This window comes from Sceloporus occidentalis, unplaced genomic scaffold, assembly GCF_023333645.1.
Source record: "Sceloporus occidentalis isolate IW3139 unplaced genomic scaffold, rSceOcc1.0.p SCAF_2, whole genome shotgun sequence".
In the NCBI taxonomy this organism is placed as follows: Eukaryota; Metazoa; Chordata; class Lepidosauria; order Squamata; family Phrynosomatidae; genus Sceloporus; species Sceloporus occidentalis.
The window spans coordinates 62,261,845-62,275,568 of record NW_028316982.1 but is presented as its reverse complement, the minus strand read 5'-3'; the positions used below and the strand labels follow the sequence as shown (position 1 = coordinate 62,275,568).

Below are 13,724 nucleotides of genomic sequence, written 5' to 3'. Positions count from 1 at the left end.
TCCTTTTAAATCTTAACCTGGTCTTCATATGATATTTTCTGCATACAAGTTGAACAAGTAGGGTTATAGAATACAACTGCCTGATCCCTTTGCCAAATGAGAACCATTCTGTTTCTCCATATTCTGTTCTAATAGGTAGCCTCTTGTTCTAAGTAAAGATTTCTCACCAGGACTATCAAATGTATTGGTACTCCAGTGTCTTTAAGATTGTTTTTATCTTATGAGCTGTCTTGGGTCCCTTTCTGAGTGAAAGATGGCATAAGAATGAAATAAATAAAACAATTTAAGAGCATTCCATAGCTTTTCATGATTTACACGGTCAGAGGCTTTGCTATATAGTCTAGAAAGCTCATGCTGATTTTCTTCTGGAATTCCTTTGTGTGCTCCATTAACCATTGTACGTTTACAGTGTGGTCCCCAGTACCTTTCGTGAAACTCACGACCACGTCTGGGATTTCTCTCTCCATATATGATTAGAATCTATGTTGCAGAATTTTGTGCATAACTTTGCTTGCATGGGAAATTAATGCTATGGTCTTCAAATTGCTGCAGTTTTTGTGTCTCCTTTTGTGTGGATGGAGTTGAATATTGATTATTTCCAGTCTGTTGTCCACTGTTTTGCTTTCCATATTTGCTGGCATATTTTAGTTAGCACTAGAATTGATTCTGTCCTTGTAGATTGTAGAAGTTCAATTGGAATTTTGTCTATTCTTGATTATTCTTCCCAGTTTCTCTTAGTTCAGCTTCTTCCTCGCTTTCTAGTTTTTGGGGTTCTTCTTTGTGGTCTCTGCAAATCACACAAATAGGTTATTCTGCTCCTGCACAGCAATTTCAGATCCTACTGGAATTGCTAGGGAAGACTTTTTGGCGGTAGCCCCGCCCACCTCCTATGTAGGCTCCATGTTTTCCCGCCCTTTCTCAGTTCCTTTTGTCCACCGTGTGAGCAACACAAACCTTGCTTGGAATTTGCTCCTTCCTTTCGGTTTCACTTTGACTACATTTTCGGCTCAAGACTTCTCTTTTGGATTGTGATTTGGCTCTTTTTGGACTCTGATTAACAGTAACATATGGCTTGTTTGAACCATCCCTCTGTCTTATCCTTCGACTTGAGATGTCCACAATGTCCTCACACTCTTTCAAAAAGTGTACTGAGTGCAGAGGCAAGATTCCCAGCCAGGAAGGCCACTCTTTGTCTGGGCGAGAGTCATAACATTTCAGCTTGCCCTCATTGTAAGGCCTTTACACCACAGACCAGGAAAAATAGGGAGAAGTGCCTTCATTCTCTGCTCTACATGCAGATTATGAAGCCTCTCTCTGCCTCCAGGGTCCCTGCTAAAACGCCCCAGAGCGAAGGCAAACCCTCAATGGATGTTCCTGGGTCTCCAGCCAGGGATGTAGCCAGGATTTTAGGAAGGGGGGGGGTCCAGACTAAGTGCTACCATTATAATAGGGCTTGGGTGCAGCGGCGCAGCAGCACACACCATTCATTTTTCTATTGGAAGGGGGGTTCCGGACCCCAAGATCCCCCCCCTTGGCTACGTCCCTGCTCCAGCCCCAGAGAAGTGCAAAAACTCTGAGAAAGATGCATCTGGCCAGCTGCCATCTCCTAAACAAAAAAAGTCCTCTGACTGCCAAATCTGAAAAAAAGAGGCATAAATCTTTGAAAGACAAGGACAGAGATTCTTCCCATCATAAGGATAAGAAATCTTGCCCCATCTGCTCCCTGAGATGCTACCTCGCGGCCATCTGTGTCCACTATCAGTTTACTGGCCGTCCCTCCCTCTTTACTGATCCGTTGATGAAGACGTTTCTCAAGGGCTTGGCCAAATTACGGCCACCGTCTATGGCTACAGCTCGTCCTGGCAGCCTCGTCGGCTTCACCCTTTGAACCTCTTGCCTCTTGTGACTTAAGGCTCTTGACCTGGAAGACAGTCTTCTTAGCCGCATTGACTTCTGCACATCGAACCAGTGAAATCTGTGCCCTCCATACCGATTCTCCCTACCTCAAGTTCTTCAAGGACAAGGTATATGGTGGGGGTTTTTTTTAACCAAAAATTGTTTTGGCCTTTCATCTTAATCAGGACATTGTCCTTCCAGCACTAGCCCCAAACCTGACCATGGACACCGAGCATCGACTCCATGGAGCCCTGGTGGCGCAGTGGGTAAATGCCTGTACTTCAGCCATTCACTCAAAACCACAAGGTTGCGAGTTCAAGACCAGCAAAAGGGCCCAAGCTCGACTCAGGCTTGCATCCTTCCGAGGTCGCTAAAATGAGTACCCAGACTGTTGGGGGCAAATTAGCTTACTTGCTAATTAGCTTACTTGCTGTTCACCGCTATGATCTTTGGAATAGCGGTATATAAATAAAAAATTATTGATTATTATTATTATTATTATTATTATTATTATTATTATTCCCTCAATGTCAGAATCGCTATGGCCTTCTATCTGGAAAGAACTTCACCTTCCAGATGCTCTCCCAAGCTTTTTGTCTGCTATTCCACCCAAAAACTTGGACTCCCTGTCTCACCACAGTGTTTCTGCAAATGGGTGGCCTCCACCATTCATCTCTGTTATGACCTCCTTGGAAAGACACCTCCTACTTGAATCTGAGCCCATTCTACCAGGGCAGTAACAACTTCCTTTTTCCCCCGGCATTCCCTTGGAGGACATTTGCAAGGCTGCTGTCTGGTCACAACCTCTCACCTTTATCAAGCACTACAGGCTTGATACCAGACACTGACTTGAGGCAGCCTTTGGCAGAGCTGTTCTTCTTTCTGGCATGCACTGTGGTTAGTAAATATTGTCTAATAATGGCATTTACAGTGTTTTCCTGTTATATTTATGTTATTTCCAGGACACTCCCTCCTAGAGACACACAGCTTGCCAGTCTAACCCATTTGTGTGATTCACAGAGACCTCAAAGAAGAAGAACAGGCTTCTTACTGGTAACTGTAATTCTTTGAGTGGTCATCTGTGAATCCACACAAATCCCACGCATCCTCCCCTCTGTTGTGTCCTGCTATCTTTTTCTTGTCTGGTATTTACGGTGGACCTTTGAACTGAGAAAGGGCAGGAAGACATAGAGCCTATATAGGAGGTGGGTGGGCCACCACCAAAAAGTATACCCTAGCAATTCCAGTAGGATCCGAAATTGCTGCACATGCGCAGAATAACCCATTTGTGTGGATTCTCAGATGACTACTCAAAGAACTACAGTTACAGGTAATAAACCTGTCCTTCACCATCGTATGGTTCTTTATTCCATGTGCCATTCATTTTTTCATCTCCTTTATATAGTTTTTCTGTGTATTGCATCCATTGTCCTTTTATGTCTTGTTGATCTTGAAGTATGTTCTTCTGGTCTTAGAGCATCCTGGTCCTTGGTTTGAACTTTCCTTTGAGTTACCAGGGCCTGTTACAGACTGCCAAAATAAAGCTGCTTGGGGTCTCTTTGGAGGTATGCTGTTTAAATGATGCATGCATCCTAAGAATCCAGAAGCTGCACCAAAGCTGCACTCCCGTGCTTAGGAATGGAGTGTGGCTTTGGTGCGACCTCCAGACTCTTAGGACCCATGCATCATTTAAATAGCATACCTCCAAAGAGACCCCAAGCAGCTTTATTTTGGCAGTCTGTAACAGGCCCAGATCTTGTGGAAAAGGTCTCTTGTTCTTCATTTTTTGTTGTTGTCTTCTGTTTCTCTGCTCTGATTATTATAATAGTTCTTTTTATCCTTGTGCACTAGTCATTAGATAGTTGGATTCATATTTTTTGTTTTTGTTTCTGTTACCCTTTTCTTTTGCTTCTCTTCTTTCCTTTACTGCTTGAAGTGTTTAATCTGTTATCCATTATTTCTTCTCTTTCTTTTTGGCCACTAATAGTGTATTTCTGTGTTCTTCCTTAAACTGATATTACTCCATCTGCTTTATATTGTTTACTTTTTGTTTGTGTTTTTATGGTCTATGAATGCATAATAAAGTTTGGAGTGGAGACATAGTGGCTTGAGATTCTGGGAGTTATAATGCAACACAGCTGGAGGTTACCTGTTTGGCGAAGGCTGCTCTAGGATAAAGATTTCTCAAATAATTGTAAGGGTCAAATATTTACAGATGCAATTTTGTGTTACAGAGAATTTTTAGAGAAATATTCAGTAATTGATGGTATTCCTGACCAGCATCCAGGAGAAAATATTTTTCAGATTGTATATGCTGGGAAAATCTTCCATCAATATAACCTTGATTTGCGGAACTTTGGATTTCATCCCCAAAATCCTATTGAAAAATATATTTTGGGGTAAGTTTCCATTAGTACTAGTTTCTCTGTTCTTAAAATATGATAGCAGCAGAAATATATTCAATAGGATATAGCCTGATACACTACTGGGTATTTAGTAGCATTGCAAAGACTTCATTTAGTGTGTGCTTGGCTTACACTGTGGTAATCTTCTGTTAGACATTTTGTGTTTATGAACGTGTGTGTCTGTAGACATAAATATATTAGTATTTGAGCTTCATGTTACCCATTGTGAGAAGTTCACTATTCATTTATAGATAAACATCTGTGATACTTTCTGACAAGCTTCATCTATGAAGTGTCTGAGATTTCTGATTGTATGGTAGGACAAAGATTAGCAAAGTAGAGCAGATGGGCTGCTTGTAGTTCTCCCAGCCCTTTTTTTGCAGCTGCCCAGTGCCCTTCAGAATTTTTATATTTTTAAAAAAATGATACTGTAGCTTGTCACCAAGCCTGGTGTCAAACCACCAAAAGCATTGTAGTCAGTGGGAAAAGGAACTAAATACACTATAGTCAATGTCATAGTTAATTTGTGACAGAACTGCCCACTCCCCACAGTTCAGTCAGCAAAACTTTATTTCAGTAGCTGGAGACATTAACAGTAAAACTTCTGCATACAGAACTATCATCATCCACAAACAAGCATGGAATAAGCAGTGCTCCACCCTATACTTTCATGGGCTTTATGTTGATCTGTTTACATGCTAAAGCATTACACCCAGCCTTATTTGTCCGCCCTCCTTCATACACTTTAACTTCTGTCTCTTATTTTCTTTACCCAGGAGAATATCCTGGGAAACTCCTGCCCCAGACATCTGTGCATTCTTCAGACAGGCAGTTATATTTTTTTGAACCAACAGTATAACATTATAACTTTCATCAATTCCAATTATACTATTTAACACTATTATAAAATTTAAAACATACAAACTTTTATAACACTACAGTAATATAACAGCAAAGCAGATCCCATGGCAGACTGCCAGAATCTGAAAACTTGTCTCCCTTTAATTCAATAAGAATAGTCTGTATCATAGCCAGTATCATAGTGATCATACTGATGTCAATATAAATACATTTAAGATTAATTTACTGTGGACTCTTTGTATTGGTGAGCTGGCAATCTGCTGATTTGACCACCTTCTAATCGTCACACCTCATATTATTCAATGGTGGCATGTGCACACTGACATGTCTGCACACATGTTGCCACTATTGAATAATGTGAGAGGCGACTACTGTTTTTGCCATCTGCCAGGGGTCTGGGGGGCAGATGGGAAGGGTTTTCTGTATATATAAATATAAATTTAATCATTCTGCGTGAGAGGGGGATTTATTTTGTTTATATTTAGTGGTAGGGTTTTAAAATTAATAATGATCAATTGTTAGTTTCAGCAAACTTTTAATCTATTTTATATATATGTAACCACTTGTAGTTTGACTTTAAAAAAATTCTGCCCTTACGTAGCTTTTGAGCACTCAATTGACTTGAAAAAGTGACTCCTGGCTCCATGGCAGTTGTTCACTTCTTTTGTAAGGCAATTTCACAATAGAGTTTGGTGTGTGGTAGCCAGCTGTCCCACTGTTCTTGCAGAAATGTTTCCCATGAACCTTACAGATGAAGGTATAGAAACAACCAGCTATATTTTGTAGTTTTGCTTCATCTTTGTGGTTTGATAGTTGATACCTTTCCAGGCTTGAAATCTTTGTGCTAGTAATGTGGTGGACAGAGGGAATTTGAGAACAACCAAAAGGTTGATTCTTTCCTACTCTTTCTACAGATCAGAGATTACACAGCAGCTTTTTGTAGTCACTGAAGGGTTACTGGTATCTGCTTATCATACTTCTCCTTGCCCTGCTGCAATTCTAAAGTGGATGTTTCAGGTAAGATGTAGCTCATTAAATGTTCCACTGGACCAGCAGCATTGTTAATGCTCAAGCCTTTCAAGATTAATTTTCTAGACTGCTTTTTCTCCTTTTTCTAGACTGCCTTTAGACCTCTTAACTACGTTTTCCCCCCCCACCAGTTTGTCCCAGGATTTACATATGATCTTTAGAGTAATTTAAGAACTAGAACTGAGGAACCCTGGTGGCACAGTGGTTAAATACCTGTACTGCAGCCACTCACTCACAAACCATAAGGTTGCGAGTTCAATCCCAGCCAGGGGGCTCAAGCTCAACTCAGGCTTGCAACCTTCCGAGGTCGCTAAAATGAGTACCCAGATTGTTGGAGGCAATTAGCTTACACTTTGTAAACCTCTTAGGGAGTGCTTAAGTGCACTGATAAGCAGTATAGAAATGTACTTGCTATTGCTTGCTATAGAACTGGATGGGCAGTGGTCGCTGTTATTTAAATTTGCCAAAATTCCATTTTATTTTCACCATAACTGGACTGTTTCAGATCCCTAGAATATCAGGAGGCATTAGTTCTATATTCCAGTAATTTGTTGGAACTGTCACTGGATATTTAGCAAATACTCTTGAGTTTTCATATATGTGGTGGGTTGTTTTTTTTATAGATGATGTCTGTTCATCCAGATTGCTCAGTTTCAAGAAAAGTTTTACATACATTGATGACACTAACAATTCAAAATTGTGAGTATTCTATAAGACAACTGCACTGGGGAAAGAGTCTAATTGTTATCCCCTTACACCTCTCATAGGCTGTACAGACAGGTTTTTTTTTTTTTTTTTTTGCAAACCAAAGGGTTTTTTTTTTGCAAACCACTTTTGCTTTTAGCTGATTTTGTTACTCATTTAGGAGGGGTGTGGGAAGCAAAACTGCCATGGGTCCAAAATACACTGCAGAAATAATCCGGTTTGAGACCTTGGCTCACTGCTAAGGAATCATGGGAATTATAGTTTATTGTGGCACCAGAACTTTCTGGCAGAGAAGGCTAAATGTCTCACAAAACTACAACACCCAGAATTCTCTAGCATTGAGCCAGGGCAGTTAAAATGGTCTCAAACTGGATTGTTTCTGCAGTATGTTTTGGAACATGGATAATGATTTTGCATGCCTTTGGAAGTATTGCCTCCCTGTGAAAAAATTCACTCTAAAACCTATTTAGAAATCGAGGGGGTACAGGGCCTTAGGAGCCACAAAAATTTTAGTAGGGCCACATGTGTCCCATGGGTTGCACTTTCTGTATCCTGCTGTAAATAAAGATAACCCAATATGTGAAAATTCAAGTTAAAACGTTATGACACTTCTCACGTACCATACATTTTAATCAGAATTAATATGATAAAATTTTACAGTCTAAGGTAATTCTCCAAGCATTGTACAAAAGCAGGTCTTGACTTAAAAGATTTATCATTAAAATATGTGGTACAATGGCTTATCTGTGGTGTTGAAGATGTACAAGGAAACTGGTAACTAGGCAGATGTGAAGTTAGTATTAAAACAAATAATGATAAGGTTGTTTATGCATACAAATTACATAAATATTTCTGTATTTTTAATGGGGATATACATAAATCTTTTCTGTTAACTCCCTCAGATTAATCATATTGACTGCTGGTTTGCTTCCGGAAAATTCTTTAGTTTATATGGAATCAGTATGCAAAAGTAGTGTTGAAGAAATGGTAACAGCATACTGTATGTTCATTTTTAAATGTTACTAATTCTGTTATGTTCAGAAATCATTTCCGGTAACACTTTCAAAGCATTGCAAACTCTGTGTGCTCATTCTCCATTCTGAGGGTTTGAGGAGTGCTGTCAAGTTTTCTCTGTCTGCAGCTTCCACTGGCAGTGATGAACCTAGGCTGTGGATTCCATCACTATTTGACATAGCAGTTGTGCTGATGAACTTGGGTGTTCCATTCAGTGTGCTGTTTCCACTACAGAATTTTCAACCTAGCTTTACTGAAGATGATATTAGGTAAGTATGTAACATAAGTTGTTTTTTTAAACATTGTGTTCCCAGATTTATGATAGGGAATGATGGAAGTCTTTGTTTTTGTGACTATCCTATATACAGAATAGTGTGTGTGTGATTTTTTTCTCCTATCCCAAGAAAGTTTGAATTGAGGAGAAGATCTGGTTGCACACTTATTTTTGTGTTTTAACAGAACATGCCTATCTGTTTAACAAAGAGACAGATTTTCTCACTTGAGCACTCTAAAAAAGCATTCATGTGGCAGTTTAGTGCAGGTACACAGCTACTATCTGTGGTTATAACTCTTCACTTTCTGCACTTATTTTGGGGTTGTGGCCAGAATAGCCATGAACCCATGCTTAAAACTGATACAGATTTTGTTAGCTTGCAACATGGCATGCTTAGGAATGAATTTCCTGTTGCATTTTATAATCCTTTATGTACTCACAGAGTATAATTTCTTCTTTCCCAGAGGCTTCAGGGTGTAGAACCTGGTGTAGCTTTATGCTTCATAATTTCCTGCAAATGATCTTGGTAGAGCCATCTTGAACAGAAGCTTGTTCTTGCTGTGCTATAGTAAAATAAATAGGAAAATATCTCATTTTCCTTAGGTCTGAAATTCCTGAACCAGCGAGGCAACAGCCAAGTGGAAATATTTTTGGAGACTCTTTTCCTTTCTTTTTTCTAATAGAAACCAATCTTTGCAATATTGCTAAGGTGAGACTTCTTCTTCTCTTCTTATTTTGAAAAATTATTTCTGAGCAATAGAATTTTCTGATGCAGTAACGTAAGATGTAGAGCCAAGCTTTGTGTAATAAAAGTAATACAGGATCAGTATCCCTTATCTGAAATGCTTGAGACCAGAAATGTGTCGGATTTCAGATTTTTTCAAATTTTGGAATATTTGCAGATACACAATGAGATGTCTTTCAGATGGGACCCAAGTCTAAACATGAAATTCGTTTATTTCATATATACTTTATGCTCGTAGCCTGAAGGTAATTTTATGCAATATTATGAATAATTTTTTGCATGAAACAGTGTTTGTGTAAACTGAATCATCAGAAAGCAAAGATGTCACTATCTCAGCCAAGTGTGAAAAACGTTTTGGATTTTTGAGCATTTCAGAATTCCAGATAAGGGACACTGAACCTATAGTTATTAACTAGCAGTAACTGGCAGGATTGTTCCTTTTAAGTTTTCAAATGTTGAATGTTCAACCTGTGATTATTAATAGCATATCAGTAGTTTAAAATTAGGAGGCACAGTTTGAGCAAAGATAAACACAGTTTATGCTTCAAAATTCTCAGTGTAAAGCATAAACCATGTTCATCTTTGCTCCTGTTTTTTGACTGGGGAAATAAGCAGTGATAATTTCAAAGTGAGGGTAAAATTATTGTCTGCAATTTTAATATGTACCTGATGCCAGAATTAATATTGCTAAAATCTTCTGATGCTGTTACCACTTTTCCTTTTCTTCCTAGTTTCTGCGACTATGTATAAGCATATGTGGGGAAGGTTACACACAAAAAGAAATATTTATGTTACTATTGCTGCTGTTTAAACTGAGTTTGGAAAAGGAACTGAAACGATTTCCACTAGTAGACCTGCAGTGCCTTATTATAAAACTGCTGGAAAACATAGGAAAGTGGGATACAAAGGTAATTTTATTGGCAATTATTTAGAATAACCTATTATTATTATTATTATTATTAACCTTTATTTATAAAGCGCTGTAAATTTACACAGCGCTGTACATACAATCTTTTAGTCAGACGGTTCCCTGCCCTCAGGCTTACAATCTAAAAAGTCACGACCCAAAAGGAGAAGAGAGTGGTGGTGGGGAATAGGATCAGGTCCAGCAGATCTTCTCCACCTCTGAGGCCTGGACCAAGGCAGATGGACTGGAGGAAGGGCCTGGCTTCTTAATGAATGGTTAAAAAGAGTCTTCCTGGGTCAGAGAGGGGCTCGCCTCTGGGAAAGCTTCTCTAAACAATATAGTCTTTAACTCAGTTTTGAAACTGGGTAGAGAAGTGATGAGGTGTGCATGTGGGGGAAGAAGGTTCCAGGAGTAAGGGGCAGCAAGCGAGAAGGGACGAATTCGGGAGGGGGAAGTGGTAGTCCTACACTGTGACAGGAGACCTTGACTACCAGAGCGGAGGGTGCGAGTAGGAATGTAAGGAGAAAGAAGGTCAGATAAGTAAGGAGTAAGATCCTATCTAAATTGGATCTTAATATTACAAGAAGCACTATACTCTAGCAAAACATTACATTTTCTCCAATAGTTCGCTTGGCTGGGTTTCAAAGAATCAATGCTTCAACAAAGCACCTTTAAAAATGAGCACTTTAAACTCAAGCCATCTGCTAATAATTACTTATCTGTATTAGTTGCCAAAGAAAATCTTATGAAATTCATGAGATTGCCATAAATCAACAGGCACCTTGAAAGCATATTCACACACAGGTGCTTTGATTGGAAAACTTTTTTGTGTGCTGAATTGTAAAGATTAAACTACGGTATAGCTGCAGTGGCAACTGTGATATGATTACCATTTTTGTTTCCATATTAAGCATGTCTGTGATAAGAGTACAATTCTTTTCCTGTACAGTAATAAATTGGATTTTAGCAAACAATAAAGACTCCTGTGACTTGTTTTTGATGTGTGCAAACATACTTAGACTGTTTTAGCAATTGCTCTCAAACTTTACTAACCAGTGGTTCATTCTTTTCTGCAAAGATGTCTGAGTTATGCCTGGCAATAAATTCCCTGTCTAGTCACCATCATGATCTTTTGTGGTTGGTTCAGTTTGTCCCCGACTGGACAGCACGTGGAAGGTAAGCTATTACTGCAGTACAGCTCATTATGCAAATCACTTCAGAAGAAATGCAGAAAGCACATCATCCTTATTTAAACTTTATTTTTCCAGACAAGTAAGGAGACATCTTAGCTTGGTGATAATCTCAAAGCTTCTTGAAAACCATGTTGACATACCCAGTAGTCATGATCAGCAGGTGCAGTATAAAACTCCTTTATTTTAATATAGCCTGTTAATGTAGCACTTGTTTTTCATCACTGGTTTTTTAAAACTAGTTTAGCTTTTCAGTATTTTGAATTTCTGAGACAAAAGGGAGAGTTGTTAGCATAATGTCCCCAGGTCCTCATTTCCAGTGATTCACAAGTTCCAAGGGTTGTTCATGCTTTCCATTTTTGCCTTCCCCCTCCTCATTTTTCTCTGTTTGCTTTTACTGTCCTCCACAACATGCAGCTTCTAAAATACTGCAGTGTTGTCTGGGGTTAATTTATAAAATAATCTCTGAACAACATGCACCCACCTTCTTTGGATTTCCCTTAATCAAAACAATTTGACTCTATATGCTATTACAATTTATTCTATCCATTTTCAGGTCCATTATAACCACCAATAAATGACCTGGGGGGGAAAAATATATATATATATATATATATATATATATATATATATATATATATATCTCACACATGTAACACATGTGTAACGTGTAATTTCAAGTTTAATCTAGAACCTGAAATGTCTCAGGATCTTGATGAGCCCACATACCAGACAGATGTTTCAGATGCTACATGAGCAATGATAGGTTTTTATTTTCAGAATGGTTAAAATAGCTATTTTAATTTCGCCAGAAGTCAATAAGTAATTGCTAATCTATTTTTTCCTTTGGATTTAAATAGATGTCACTTCTACGCAAGGAGCTAGTTATGATGAAACCTTCAAATTTGATAAAGAAACACTTGGAAATTTCAGATGATGGCAGTGAACTTAGTAAAGAGTCTTTTATTTCTGAATTGGAACCCAAGGTAATGTCAGATACAGTTATTGAAAAAGCAAGCTTGGGGTGGGGATGAGGTGTTTCTTAGTTGTCTACTTGCACAAGAGATACTTTTATATCAGAGGATTCTGAGGTGACATAATTATGAATTTGATAAGCCACAGTAACATGAACAAGCATTTTTTATTATATTTATGCTGTTTTATGGCATCCCTTTGGATGAAGAAGTCCACCTATATATTTTACTATCATATGTTAAATGTTACTGGATTATTCTGAAGTATTCCTTCCTTCTATGCAGTAGAAACTAATTAAAAACATGCTCAAGATTTGAGGAAGGCACACAATACATATTTAGAGCCAGAATTTAAATCATCTTAGATCATTTCAGACAATGCTTTTGTCACTTTTTACTTTTCTCAAGTGTCTTTACATGCTGAAATAGTTGCGTAGTTGAATATTGCTTCTGGCTACACCATGGTCTATAACTGCTACATAATTACTTACTGTAAGGCTGGTACCTCTGCATCTCTCAGAGACCTGTAGTTTGTCCATGCACTTTAAGAACAAAATTAACTGAGTCTAGAATTCAAAAGCATAGCTGTGTTAGTCAGGTATATCAGTACACAAAGAGATCTTGTAGCACCTTTGAAACTAACTGAGAGAAAGCAGTAACATAAGCTTTCATAAACTTAGGGCCTCAACAGACTGGCATAAAGAGCCGGTATGGGGGTGTAGTGACTGCACGCCAGCCGCCAACTCCTCCAGATCAGCCACCTGATCAGACGACGGGTGATGTCATGCTGCGTCTTCAGTGCAGTGTTTATATGTGCTGTGCCAAAGAAGCGGCAAAAAACTGCCACCGCTTTTTGCAGCTTTCCCATCAGAGAAGGGGGCCGAGCATCCTAACTATGGGTGGCTCCACCCACTTTGGTTCCTGATAGGCAGAGAAGAAAGGTAAAAGAACAAGGTTCTTGACAAACTAAAGGTCGCTCTGGTAGATGCCCCCGTATCAGCCTTGGTGTCATCCACAGTGTTAGTTGAAGGCAAAGACAAAAAGAGGACCTTACCTTCAGCAAAAAAGAGGGACGATAAGAGGCAGTTCAGAAACCGTTCCTCCTTTCGCTCCTTCCAACCTTTCCCTTCCTCCAGTTCCAATTCTAACTCCTTTTGAGCCAGAGAGTCCAGGTCTAACAAATCTCGTTGGGAAGACTCCAAATTCTCCAAATAAAGCCGGTCCTCCTTCCCCGCCAAGGATGGTGGAGGACACAAATCTGGCCAGAAAAACCAACAACAACGACGGGGCCCCTCCAGTAGGAGGCAGGTTTCAGGGATTCAGCCAAGCTTAGGAAAAGTCCACCACAGACAGGTGGGTCCTGGACACAGTTCGACGAGGCTAAAAGATAGAATTCCATCAACTTCTTCGCGATATGTTCATACCATCCCCCAAGTCAAGCGACCCTGCAAAACACCGCCTCCTGCTGGAAACCATCGAACGTCTACTGTCTATCCGGACCATCGAACCTGTTCCCACAGATCAGAGAGGAAAAGGATGCTATTCCACTTTTTTCTTGGTGCCCAAGAAGAACGGAACTTGGAGAGCCATCCTCTCAACCTGAGGGCTGTCAACTGTTTTATCCCCCAAAAGAAGTTCAGAATGGTGACCCTCAAGTCCATTTTAGACAGCCTCCAGCCTGGAGACTTTCTCTCATTGTTGGACCTACACGATGCTTATCTTCA

The 13,724-nt window shown here is 39.4% G+C and overlaps 1 protein-coding gene across 4 annotated transcripts in view; it reads left to right on the top strand.

The window, feature by feature from the left end:
* The window catches only part of SLF2 (SMC5/6 complex localization factor 2), a 48,887-nt gene that overhangs the window by 15,348 nt on the left and 19,815 nt on the right, over positions 1-13,724 (top strand). For 3 of the 4 annotated variants that reach the window (XM_089509749.1, XM_089509748.1, XM_089509751.1), the window contains 9 exons: positions 4,131-4,295; positions 6,077-6,179; positions 6,815-6,890; positions 8,038-8,179; positions 8,788-8,893; positions 9,661-9,837; positions 10,915-11,012; positions 11,105-11,189; positions 11,887-12,012. In XM_089509749.1, coding sequence (XP_089365875.1) covers positions 4,131-4,295; positions 6,077-6,179; positions 6,815-6,890; positions 8,038-8,179; positions 8,788-8,893; positions 9,661-9,837; positions 10,915-11,012; positions 11,105-11,189; positions 11,887-12,012 — 1,078 coding nt within the window. The remainder of the gene's footprint in view (positions 1-4,130; positions 4,296-6,076; positions 6,180-6,814; positions 6,891-8,037; positions 8,180-8,787; positions 8,894-9,660; positions 9,838-10,914; positions 11,013-11,104; positions 11,190-11,886; positions 12,013-13,724) is intronic. The other variant, XM_089509750.1, reaches the window with a different exon arrangement.